Genomic DNA, 12,837 nt, shown 5'->3' on the forward strand with positions numbered 1-12,837 from the left:
AAACTTCGCCCGGTCACTTGATTCTCTAAGATTAGATTGTGGAAGAGCATCGGGGGTTTAAATGAGTTTTTACGCTCAGCAATCAAGGCAGAATTAGTGAGTTGCTTGCTCGGGGAAACATTCACTACAAGTTTCTCTCTTTTTTACTAATTAACACTCAAGGAGTTTTGGAGTGAAAATATGATAGCAGGCATGGCATACTAAGTGTTTCGCGTGTTTACATTTGTAAGGTAACTGACGGAGGCTCGTGCGTCAAATTAAAACCTGGTCGAATATTTTAGACTTGTTAAATGGATCACGAGCTGAGATAAAACGCCTCGGAAAGGGTAGAAAAGAACACTTTACATAATTTATAGTCCTCTTCTATTTTTCAAGTATTCTGTTTTGGCTCATTTGCCAATAGTTCCTAGCGCAGGCGAAAGGGTGTGTTTCATTTCATTGCCATGCATTGTGTATTCAAATTAAAAGCATGCAGTGTTGGTTTTTTTATTTTTGTTAATAAGGACAGCACGGTAACTTGTTATTATGCTGGGTTTGACCATGAAAAACAATTACAAAAGTCGTGCGAGAGGACGTTCCGTTTCTTCAGTGTTCACCACTTTCGCTACAATAACATTTACGGGTCGTCATGGCGATCTCTGGTAAACGATGCAATTTTTCTCCTCCTCATTTAATGGTGGTAGGTAGCACATCAATTTTAAATTGATCTGACAAATTGTTATTACCAGTTGCGGTGAATTTAAGATGCAAATCATTTAATGTTCGCCCTCCGAATTCTATTTTAGCGTGTACGGAGCGCTTTCATTTTATCGCGAAAGTCAACAAAAATAACTACAGGGACATTTTGTGTTTTCCCATCCCACTTGTTAATTTTATTTATAGATTTTATTCATCGCCTACAAGGAATAAACCAGTTTTTTCAAAGCGTATATACCTCTAATTTGAATTTAAAATTTAGAATTTTATGTTGTCTCTGTCATTTACGGCTATGAGCTAATAGACCGAGGGTGACGTGTGGCAATTAAAGACGAAATATTTATCACCGCTCGATATGAATGGACATTTAATCACCAGATATAACCTGTGTCATAGTTATTATTATCCGGTACTGTGTGCTAGTTGAAGACATTTCTTCAGACGCTTCAGCAGATTTCGAAAGAATTGTAAAGCCTTAAACTGATTAAGTAAGAGCCAATTTAAACTGATAAAAAAGTGAATATGACGCCGAATGTAATGACAGCTAGCGCACGATTATTCGCGATGAACAATATATGCCACGCATAAGATAATTACGGCTGCGGTGTCATGAGATAAAATAAACTTTTTTCAACGCAAGAAGTTGCATTTTGCTCTCACAGAAATTTAGCCAGACCGCTTATCGCGTCGATTTTTCACTCCGTAAAGCGGTTATACTCGGCCTAAGAAAATTGTTACGTGTTACAAATTGTAAGAAGATGATACCAGTGTTGTCTTAAACCCAAAATAATTATCGGGAACAGACCACGTAGGTCTACGTAGGTCTACGTAGGAAATGGTAAATTTCCCTTTCTTTTTTTTAAAAAATATAGATAGATTTCATAGTCAGTTGAAGTATTTAAATGTGAAACTTCGCATTTCTTAGTTTCTTCTTTATTCTAACCTATTTCTGGGATTACACCTCGGTATAGCACTGATATCAAAATTCAAGTTTCCTTTCCAGCTAGCGCACGACGCTCAAAGCCGAAGGTTGCGCAATAATTCATCCGAGACATATTAGAACGGGTTCCCCCCAGCTTCCAAAGGGGGTATATGTAACTCCATAATTGAGGAGATTGAATGTCTTCGCTCACTTTTGTTGGCCTATTTTATTTATGGCTTTCTAAACGGCGGCAGAATGCCTGGAAGTTAAATTCCTCTTTTCTTTTCGCCTCTTACGTAACCTGCTACAGCTGGCCCCTGGCTGGCTTGTTTCGTTTCAGCTGAGTTTGTTGTATGGAAAAGGTGCTTGATGGAGAAGGACCCAGTTTCCCTTATACAGAAACAAGCAAACAAACAAACAAACAAACACACAAATTACTTTTAACCTGGAAATCGCCCACAATAGTAGAAATTGAACAGCCGTTAAGGCAGAACTTTTCAGATAGTGTTTTAAAAAAGCAATGTAAGCTGTAGTGCGGTTATTTATTTGTTATTTACCTGCAGCATCATTCCAGACACGATTGTCGTTTATCACGATTTGCGATACGCTGCACGTTTCACGCTTGTAATTTTTCACGTAACTCAACTTTTCCAACCTGGCCAACTGCCTGTTCATTTTGCCGTGGAGAATTACAGATATCAGTATGCCATAGATATTAAAATAGGTTTCTGTTTTCTTCTTATAGCCAAACTGGAAATTAATTTGGCTCAATTCTTTTGTTTTGTTGATCTCAGAACATTTTTCGAATACCCCTACTGCTTTTTGTGCACTGTTTAATTCTTAGGAAACCCACTAAAATACACATGATAGCGATTTTGATATATTTCGAGACTCGCTGACAGAGACGTGATCGTTGAAAATACCAGTCACGTGACTTCACGTCAAATTCCCATGTGTGGCAATAACAATATATTCAGAGAAACCTTGACTCACTTCAACATGCGTCATCATCAAATTACGTGATGTGTTCTTAATGACAATTCGTTTCCAGGGTTGCTTTTATATATGACAATAATATTGCAATGTAATCGTTTTTTTTTGTTCTTCAAACACGCAGCAAGATTTAATTTTTCCTTACAGATTTACCATCGTTTCCAGGCGATGGGATCAAACCTGAACCATACCACTTGCTAGGCATAAAAAAAATTACAATACGATTTTTCAGGAATTTTTTTAAGAAATGAAAAAGGTAAGCAAACAGTTTGCGACATAGGTCGTTAATAGGAAGTCACGTATTCAAATGGATAACGATATTGAATTTAGCAGCGTGGGTTTTTTAGCTGAGCAATCAATACTCACTCGCCTCTGGGCAATAAACAGAACGCGCACACAATGTAATCATTATAATTTCCGTTTATCAAGAAGATTAATCACGAAACTTGTTCACTCTGCAGTAAAATTGATTTTTTGTCGTTTATCTTGCCTGGTTCCTAGGCTTCGATATTTCACCGCTGTCAATCCTCTTGGGTCACGTGGTTTGAGGTTCGTCTGGGCTACGTCACCAAAATTAATTGACCGCGAAGGCCTGGTACAAAACCTTACAAGAACTAGGCAATCATTTATCATAATTCAAGAATTCGAAATTGCTCTAATATTCGCGAATCAAAAATTCAAGCAGAACTATGTAAGACCCATTTAAAACTTGTTTAATTCGATAAACCTGCTCTAGTCGCTTTGAGAGTTTTCAGTGCTTGGAGATTGGTGCCTATCACTCACATCGGAAAGAGCACTTCAAGGAGACATTTTCGTCTGAATCATTAGGTCTTCTTTCCGAGTACGCCAAGGTATGCAATGGCTCTCAAGTTATTTTACAGATGGTACAATTCAATTCTTTATTTACACTATACAGGTTATTTGCATACAATTTATAAGGTAAAGTACTGAAAATAAAAAAAGAATATTAAGAAATATGAAGCCATAAAGAAAAAATATTATTTGTGAGTGGTGACTCACAGTAACAAAAGCTAGCCTGCTGAACCGGCGGATTAGGGGAGCAGACCGCGAAGCGTGATACACGAGCCGCGCTTCGCGCTTTGTTCTGTTCTGTTCTGTTCTGCAGGCTAGGCAAAAGCTTTCTGGTTGGGCACCGCCATGTTCAAATAAATGGAAACAAAAATTCATTCAGCTAAGCTAAATCTACATACACTACCGCGAAAAATGATATCGCGTGTTTCGCGTGGATACTTTCGCGGAGGACGGCGAAAATGAGTGCAAAGCCACTTGGGCCGTGTAGTGACCGCTTGCTACTTTTTCAAGCGTATAGTGACTCAGAAAAGCTGTTGCTGTTTCTCTTGGTTGGGACCAGTCTGCAAGCTTGAAGAGTCTTCTCGTTGGCCGTAGGGTGGGACGTGACGTGGATGCCCAGTAGGCTTATAGTTTTCTAAGAGTTCTCTAATTCTCTAAGCAGCTATTTTTATTGTTAACGCCAATCCTTGTCTGACGCAACTCGCAACTCGCAACTCGCAACTCGTAACTCGCAACTCGCAACTCGCAGCTCGCAACTCGCAACTCGCAACTCACAACTCGCACCTCACAACTCGCACCTCGCAACTCGCAACTTCGCAACTCGCAAAATAACCGACCTCAGATCGGTTTTGTGTCTCTTGGTCTGGTATAAATTAAACTCTGTCAACATAAACATGCTAGTGTAGCACTGTGTAGGAGTTTCAGGACGGGTTAGGGTAAATCTCAGTCAGTTTGAATGTGTTTAGACACCCCTCCTCCGAAAGCGTCTCCGTGTATCGGGAATGCTGAAAATGTGGCTTTTGGTGTAGACGTCACTTACTGACTTAGTGTCGGTAGTTGAAAGCTACGTCGATAGCGCTACAAACGTTTTACAAACCGGGAGAGATGTATTGAGTTTAAATTTGTTTACATGATTAAGTTTAATAAAGACGTTTGGAAATCCAAAACAAACGTTTTGGAAACGTTCAAGAAGAAGCTACAGCATGTTGAGAAATTTTGCGGGAGATTTTCCGAAGAGTATACTGTCTTGTGACTTTTGTGAAATGTTCGGAACGATGAATTCTCACTACAGGGAGAAACAGAAAGGCATATTTCACTGTACAACGATATGTAATCCCCCAGTTGTCTCTTGCACATCATTTAGTTACTTTTAAAGCGTTCCTCATAGGTGATGCATGGCCAAAGCCCGCTGGACTCAGGACCGAGGGCTCCGAACAAGACACAACTCTCACAGAGCCTCCCAGTGTATACATGGGTGCCGGTGAATTAACGCTTGGGGATAACCACACGATGGACCAGCAACCCCGGCTTCCATCCGGGAAGAATAGAAATATTATATTTGCGTTACCATATAAGCTCCGACGCCATAATGGGAGCCACTTGAACTAACGCAGACATTCGCTTGATTATAGCTTTACGCATACTGGTTGTTGTCTGAGACGGATTGAGCCAATACAGTTTAAGACGAGATCCGATAGGAAATCGAGCAATTTCAGTTCTTAGTGGACAAAAATCTGGTGCCAGAATAATTTTAAGTATTTTAAAGTCCTTTTTACATTTTCTTAAAGCTAAAGATATAAATAGTTGCCTCAAATAACTGACCGAAAACAATTTCCCTTTAAAGTTCAGAGAAATTGTGCAGGTAAAATTTCATTCACCAGTTTCATTTCACCAATACTTTCAATTGATTCATGCGAAGTTCAACATTTGTTTTCTACGTTTGGTGTTGCTAGAAAGGATTTTTTTGAGAAGATATTTAAAACAGTACTGAAGTTTGCAATACGATGTAAATAATCTTGGTACAAAGCACGGTTTTTGTCCACTTGTTACTCGAACTTCTGGTGAATTCCGTCTTAAAATATTTTCGACGCACAATCTGCTTGATCTTAAAATTGCTTTAATCGCCTGATAAACATAACGTGTCGCGAAGATAATCTGTCATTTGCACCCAATTTGTAGGTCAGGTCGCATTTCAGTGGCGGATCCAGGCTAAGGGGCGGGGGTGGGGGGGGGGGGGGGGAGGGGGACGGTTTTGTTTTACTTGCCCTGCCGGCTTTTCTTCCTTCAGTCATTTCTTCTTTTTTGACCCAAAATAACGGGGGCCCCCGCCCCCCCCCGCCCCTCCCCTAGATCCGCCACTGCATTTAATTGCGTTGACTGCGAGTCAGTTCTGCAGAATTTGCTTGATTTCGACTACATTTGGAACGGGAGAATAGATCATTACCCTGTCGGAATTCTGACTGCCATTACGGACGTGTTGCTCATCCGAAAGCACTCTGGAAGGACATGGAAGAGTTGTCAGCCTAAATGAAAGGAATGACTATGGCCGTATTAAGCGAGTGATATTAAAAGAACTGTAACCTAAACAATTTCCTGAGGTCTGATAAGATACCGCAAACTTCCCAAAGTACGACCCCCGAAAGTGCGTCAAAAAATTGTTCCCGCTAATAAACCCCATTAGTACATTGGGAATGTAAAATTTTCATTGTACCTGAAGAAGGCTGGTTTGGCCAGCCGAAATATAGTACACCTTCAAAATATCATCCCACGTTGTATCGGTTTTTGCTTTTGTATTCTCCAAAAGTAGCGACCCCCGAAAGAAGCGAGCCCACTCGATCCCGAAACTACCGAAATTACGACGGTACTAAAGGCACTCTACAATAAGGGAAGGTATCGCTAATGCCACAAAGCGTTGTCACTTCTTGCTTCATCAGTTCATGTTACGCCATTTTAAAACAAAAACCATAGAATTTCCCCAAAGGCTGCTAATTCCGAAAGTAACGAGGACCGTGAATTTTGGAAATTTATGGTAGATTAAGATAGTGGAGCAACTCTTCCCCGGGGATGGGGGTACTCCCTTATACGGGCTATATAGGTACGTGCGGCCCCAAAGTTTAGGGTTTTTCAGCCGTGTTGGTCATAAATAGGGTATCGATTTTTGCAGTCTAGTCTTGATTGGGTATGTTTTTAGAAGAAGCCACTTCTTCATCATTATCAGTCTTTATCGATAAGACCGATTAACAAAATCAAAAAACGCCCTTCACGATGCCTTTAACGTCGGTCTGAACTAGGGAACTAAGTATAAGGCAGGTCTGAAACAGGGTATTGATTTAGGGTCAGGGTATTGAAAATCATAGATTTTGGTCATAAATAGGGTAAGTGTTTTGGAAAGCGGGCCGCACACCCCTACCAATTTTATCTTGGAGTACCCCCTCCCCCCCCCCCGGAGCAACTCTCGTAAGAGGCTTGAAGACCTGAATGAGATCCTCTGCGATACCGGCGCAGTGCTCTACCAACTGAGCTATCACACCAGCTGGGAACTGGTAATTATGTGGTCATTTTTGCAACATACTACGTCAATTGCGAGAGCAAAAAAGTGTATCATCGATTTTTTTTTTTCTCTCGCTCAAACTTGCGCGCGGCCAGAATGTAGAAAAAGCTCTAAGCGTCCGTAAATTGAGCTCAGGTACACGTAACAGTAATGCATGTTAAAATTATCTGACTGAAAACGAAGTAAACCGCAAAAATGTTCTCTAGTCATATAAAGGTAAACATCAAAACTCTATAAATAATTTAATGACACAAGTTGCACAACTTTTCGAAGAGTGGGAGTTGTTATTCCCAGTAGAAATTTTTATGGTCTGCTGAAAAATGAACAATTTTGAACTTTTTCACATTGACAAAGATTTAGAAAAGACATAACTCATAATAGAAAAAATCAGTTGCGCCTCCTTTTTTCTATAAAACTGAGCGAAATGTAAAACAATGAGTACATCAGTGAAAGCCTAACTGACCTATCTCCTCTCTTTCCTCGCGCATACGCAAAGCGCGCGCGACCACGCTTTCTTCCCACGCGAGATACCCTCGCTGGTATACTTTCGCAGTCTAAAATCAGCTAGCACTTCACGCACATAGCAACCTGGCCTAGCGAAGAAATATTGGATTTTTGGCTTGTTGTGGATATCCAGCAGAATCAAGTTGCCCTTGAATTCGCATCACACTAGTTGGAGCCATTCAGCACTCTTATTCTGTTTGTGGGAGCTTCCCCTTCCTAGATATCCGGTAGCATGGAATTCCCTGCGGTAATTAATCTGCAGCGACCCGTACCCGAGTGTAACTTTTTTTAATTAATGATATCATAACAGTAAACAAAGAACCCAAGAAATATTTCTTCCCACAAACCTGCTATTGCTACAACAATAACTGGTAGAATTATGATATATTCGTGTTAGTATTGAAGGCAAAATGTACAAGCAGTAAATAAGCAAAATTACTCGTAACGATTGGAAGTCAGTCGGACTCTGCTTCAAATGACATTTCCTCTTCGATGAATTGTTCTTCATCGTCCTTCTCCATTTCTATCCGTAGTTTAAATTCCATTACTTCCTTGAAAAGCTGTTCAAACTGTTGTTTTAACGAGAAATCTTGAGCTCGCATTAGTGTCAACTCGCATTTTAGCCATTCTATACTCAAGTCAATATTGGAAATCCTTTCCTTTAGACTTAAAGGCTCGTTCTTTGCCAAAGCGACCATGTTAGTATTTTCAGCCAAACTTTCGCTTTCCTTTTCTTTCATTGAAGCACTTCGTTCGTAGGTAGTTTTGGGTGACTTTGGCTCCGCGTAATCGACGGGTGGAGATTTTTCAAATGTAAAATCTTCAAACCATTCTGTAGAATTAAAAGGGTGATGGCTTGGTGTTGAAAGCGTCGCGCTGTTTACATCGGCAAATTCGTCGCAACAGCGCTGTTCATGTGTGGGGGCAGGGAAAGCTCCATCTGAAGTGAACTCTTGTATCGGCGATTTTCCACAAATATTGTTGTTGTTTATATTACTTGTTCGCTCCATTGGTTTCCTGTTAAAGCACGCAAGTGGGTATAAAGAACGGCCTTTGTCCAGTGCGGTCTTGTAATTCAAACTGTCGAAGCCGTCGGCGAATTCTCCCTGAAGGACTTCACTAGTTAACGTTTCTACGGCGGCCATATGTGAGTGCATCAGTGTTCAGCGACAACTTCAACACACGCGTCCACCGAGTGCATTCAGTCTGTTGTGCTCCTCGTAATAACGTGCACCATTACTTTCGCAAGTAATTAATTGGTCACCTAATTAGTTCCTCTTGGCTGATTTACCACTAATCTCGTTGTTGCCTTCAACACTTTCCGAAATATTAACCTTGGAATGCACGCTATTTTGGTAAATGACTTTTAAACATGCTTGAGTCACGTTGACCGGAAACCATGCCGCGGTGAAAAGTGAGGAAAGAAAATAAGAAAGTGTCACTAACACTATCATCTGTTTAAATCCCTTTATTCTCAACTCAAAAAGAAAACCTGTAGTAACATAAAGAAAAACCTGATAAGATTTATTTCAATTTTTGTTTTGTCACGCAATGCCCCACGTGGGATATTGCGTTACAGAAACGGATGACTGCGTGGAGACTTCGGCTAGTTGAAATTTTCAATATGGCGCTGGCGTGGAGTGGGTTTTCCAACACGTTATTTGCAGCTAAATATCGAGGAATATTGTTGGTTAGTGCCTATTTCACTTCGATAGTCCTACTCTCACTTTCCACTAGACAAATTTCCGCAACAAATAGTCAGCAATCTGAATTGTATCACCGAAATGTGACTAATATCGTGTTGATCGGCGCCAGTGGAGACCTCGCGAAAAGATACTTGTGGCAAGGCTTTTTCAGGCTTTTTATCCAGGAAACAAATGACGGAAACACCTTAAGATTCTACCCTACGGCTCGTGATAAATTTGAGTTAGGTCAAAAGAAGATTGATCACATCTTAGAAGAGTCTTTGAAGTGTTCTGAAGGCGAACACTTATGTAGTATCGAGAAGGAGAGATTTGTGGATGAAAGTGTCAAGCAATATCATCGTTTAAAAGATGACCAAGACTACTCATCTTTGTGTAAGATCATTACGGATAATATGGCACCAGACGAAAGGGAGAAGGGTCGGATATTTTACTTGTCAGTGCCTCCATTTTCCTACACGGCCATCGCGAAAAGGATCGATTCATTCTGTCGCCGGCGTGGAGATAAACAAACACGGCTGCGTATTGTTCTAGAAAAGCCTTTTGGCTCCGATTTGGCCTCTGCGATGGAGCTAGCTCAAAACCTGTCCCAATATTTTCAGGAAAACGAAATCTATCGGATAGACCACTATCTTGGCAAAACAGGAGTTTCACAGATCTTGCAGTTTCGCTTTGACAATCAGGACTTATATAAAGATCTGTGGAGCAAAGATCACATAGAGAGGGTGGAGATTGTTTTGAAGGAGAAAAACGACTGTAAGGGTAGGACCAAATTTTATGACCATTATGGTGTTATCCGCGACGTGATGCAAAATCACATGACAGAACTCCTTGCTTTGGTTGCCATGGAGATACCAAAGAGCTCTGGGGATAGAGAGAGCATCATGCAAAACAAACTAAGGCTTTTGAAAGAGATCAAACCCATGAATAGATGGAGCGGGATTATTGGCCAGTACCGAGACTATCGCATGCACCACCATCAGGAGACTGAACAACATCAAAATAGCAATACACCAACATTTGCTGCTGTGACAATGCTTATTAACAATGCAAGATGGCATGGCGTTCCTTTCATTTTGGTATCTGGAAAGCAGCTTGAGGAGCGTACAGCATATGTACGATTAATCTTTAAGGACAATGTTCATAAACTGCACGCCAACTCAGTCAATGGTGATAGATGTGATGTCAGACAGATTGTCTTTAATATCCAAGGAGAAAAACTTCAAAAACCTGGGATATATCTTTCAGGACTTCTTCCCAAGCCCAAATTATTTTCTCCAGTGACAAGGGCTGAAAACAAAATGCAAAAACTGTTTGGTTGTTTTGTCAACAATTTTGATACTTTCATTCAAGACAGCGCAGCTGATGCATACACAACACTAGTATCTGCTGTGTATCATGAACAAAGGAACATATTTGTTGGAACTGAAGACCTGTTATCTTCCTGGAAAGTCTGGTCACAGTTTTTAGATAGTATGAATGGTGTTGTGCCACGCCAGTATGACCAGGAAAACTTGGATGTGTTAAATTTTGTTACATCAGGAGAAAGAGTTCAGTTTTTGTGGAGTGAGGTTGATGGAAGTTGTGGTGCAACTGGACTTTGTCAATCATCTAAAACATCAAACAATCACATTTACAAAAGAAAGATGTTTAGAGGAAATGCTCTAGTGACTGGAGCAAAATCCCAAGTTATAAGAACTCTAGCAGACAAAATCATAGACCATGCTCTTGGGGCTGTTGCTCTGAAAGGAGTGTTTCACTTGGCTTTGTCAGGTGGCACATCCCCTGCGATACTATATGAAACCCTTGCTTTTATGGCCAAAGAGTTCCCATGGCAACACACCCATATATGGCTTGTGGATGAGCGATGTGTGCCAATTAGCAGCAAAGAATCCAATTTTAACTTAATTTACCACAAACTCTTGCAGTATGTTCCTGTTTCCCCCTTTAATGCTCATGACATGAATGTCATGTTAAAAAGTGGACTGTGTCATCCGGATGATAAAGGGGCTGAGCACTATGAGGCAGAACTCAAGAGGTCTCTTGGAACAGATCAGTTAGATTTTGTAGTTCTTGGTATTGGTGCAGATGGACATACTGCATCTCTGTTTCCACGTCAAAAAGTTCTTAACCTGACAGACAGATGGATACGTCTTTCAGAAAGTGGCCATGACAATAACATCAGACAAAGAATGACAATGACATTAAGCTTCCTTAACAGGGCAAAAACTGTAGCAGTTCTTGTTCTCGGTGATCAAAAAAAGGAAATAGTGAAGACAATTTCAAGTGGTGATGTAAATACCTGGAACTATCCAGTGAGTGGGATTCATCCAGTTGCTGGAGAATTAACCTGGTACATTGACAGTGAAGCTCTGGGTAGTCACTAAAATCCAAAGACATGGTTTGCAAGGGCCTTAAAAGTGCTTGAAAATAAAAAAGGAGAATTTTTGTTGAAACATCCATCAGCTGTTATGGTAGTAGTGAAATGTAAGTTGACAGTCTTGACTTGAAACTCAATACAGAAACTTGGTCTATGATACTTTTGAGAATTGAGTTTTGAGATCCGAGTTGCATCAAACAGATTCAAACTACAGTATGTGTAGTTTGATATGAGGGAACAAGTCCCTGTCTCTTATTGGACCCTCAAAATTCTTCATGAGAACTGTTCTTGGGACAAGTCCCCGCAACCAAATTAAATTAAACCAATCACAGATCCTCATGATAAGCTCCCATAAGTTCTTATGAATTGTATTTCAAGATGTCGGCTCACAGCTCAGCTTGGGAAGACGATTTTGATGTTGGAAAAGCAGCTGTATGGAGTGTTCCTACAATGAGAGTATTTGATAGAATTTTACCAAAAACAATTGACAACTCTGTTATGATAATCTCAAAATGAGGAAAAACAAAAACAAAACAAAAAAAACAAGCACTGAGTAATAGCTGAACAATATGCAGTTTTTGGTTCTGATTTATTTCAATGCTACGTTCATTTGTTAATTTTATAACTTCAGTTTCAATTTGGAAAAGCTGCAGCTTGAAAGGATGCTACCTTTTGCCCCTAGTGTCTGGTATGTTTCTGTGCAATACTTAATCTACGCACATAAACACTTCAAGGGACTATTCCTCTGCAACCAGTCCCCTTGTGTGAACTCTTCAAGAAACTTGTTGCTTAGAAATCTCAAAACATTGATGAGTTTAAAGTGATTATTATGTGAAGTATCTAACAGTGTCACTTACTTCTTTGAAAGACTTTTTTTTTGGGGGGGGGGGTTAACTGGTCACTTTGCTCACCCAAAAATAGCAGAGAGTAACCTCACCATGCTACTGAAACTTGACTTTACAGAGCCAGTGTGGCCGAGTGGTTAGGGCGCCAGACTTGAAATCCAAAGGTCGCAGGTTCAAGTCCCGTTCTGACCACTCAGCTGGAGTTGTTTCTCGGTAGACCCTAGTTCAACTCCTCGGTCATGCTTGTAAATAGGCAACTGGTCTGCCCCCTGCCAGTTGGGATTTTTAAACCTTTTACATTTAGTTTGTATATTTGTTTCCTTCATTTAAAGTGGCATGCCTGTGAACTAGCTAGGTGTAGCTAAGCGCATTGACCACTATAAACAACCACATTCGCACATTTTTTTTTTTTTGAACTTACTGCTCTAAGA

General features: G+C 40.4%; 1 protein-coding gene across 1 annotated transcript; it reads left to right on the forward strand.

The window, feature by feature from the left end:
* The first annotated feature begins 9,022 nt into the window (after positions 1 to 9,022).
* Positions 9,023 to 12,445, forward strand: LOC145499710 (GDH/6PGL endoplasmic bifunctional protein-like). The gene has a single exon (XM_081479236.1). The coding sequence runs from the start codon at positions 9,064 to 9,066 to the stop codon at positions 11,566 to 11,568; it is 2,505 nt and encodes an 834-aa protein (XP_081335362.1). The 5' UTR covers positions 9,023 to 9,063; the 3' UTR covers positions 11,569 to 12,445.
* Positions 12,446 to 12,837: the final 392 nt, after the last annotated feature.

The sequence above is a fragment of the Orbicella franksi genome, chromosome 10 (assembly GCF_964199315.1).
Source record: "Orbicella franksi chromosome 10, jaOrbFran1.1, whole genome shotgun sequence".
Classification (NCBI taxonomy): Eukaryota; Metazoa; Cnidaria; class Anthozoa; order Scleractinia; family Merulinidae; genus Orbicella; species Orbicella franksi.

Excerpts from the sequence above, each read along its gene's own strand:
- LOC145499710 (XM_081479236.1), top strand. The coding sequence starts at position 9,064 with ATGACTGCGTGGAGACTTCGGCTAGTTGAAATTTTCAATATGGCGCTG.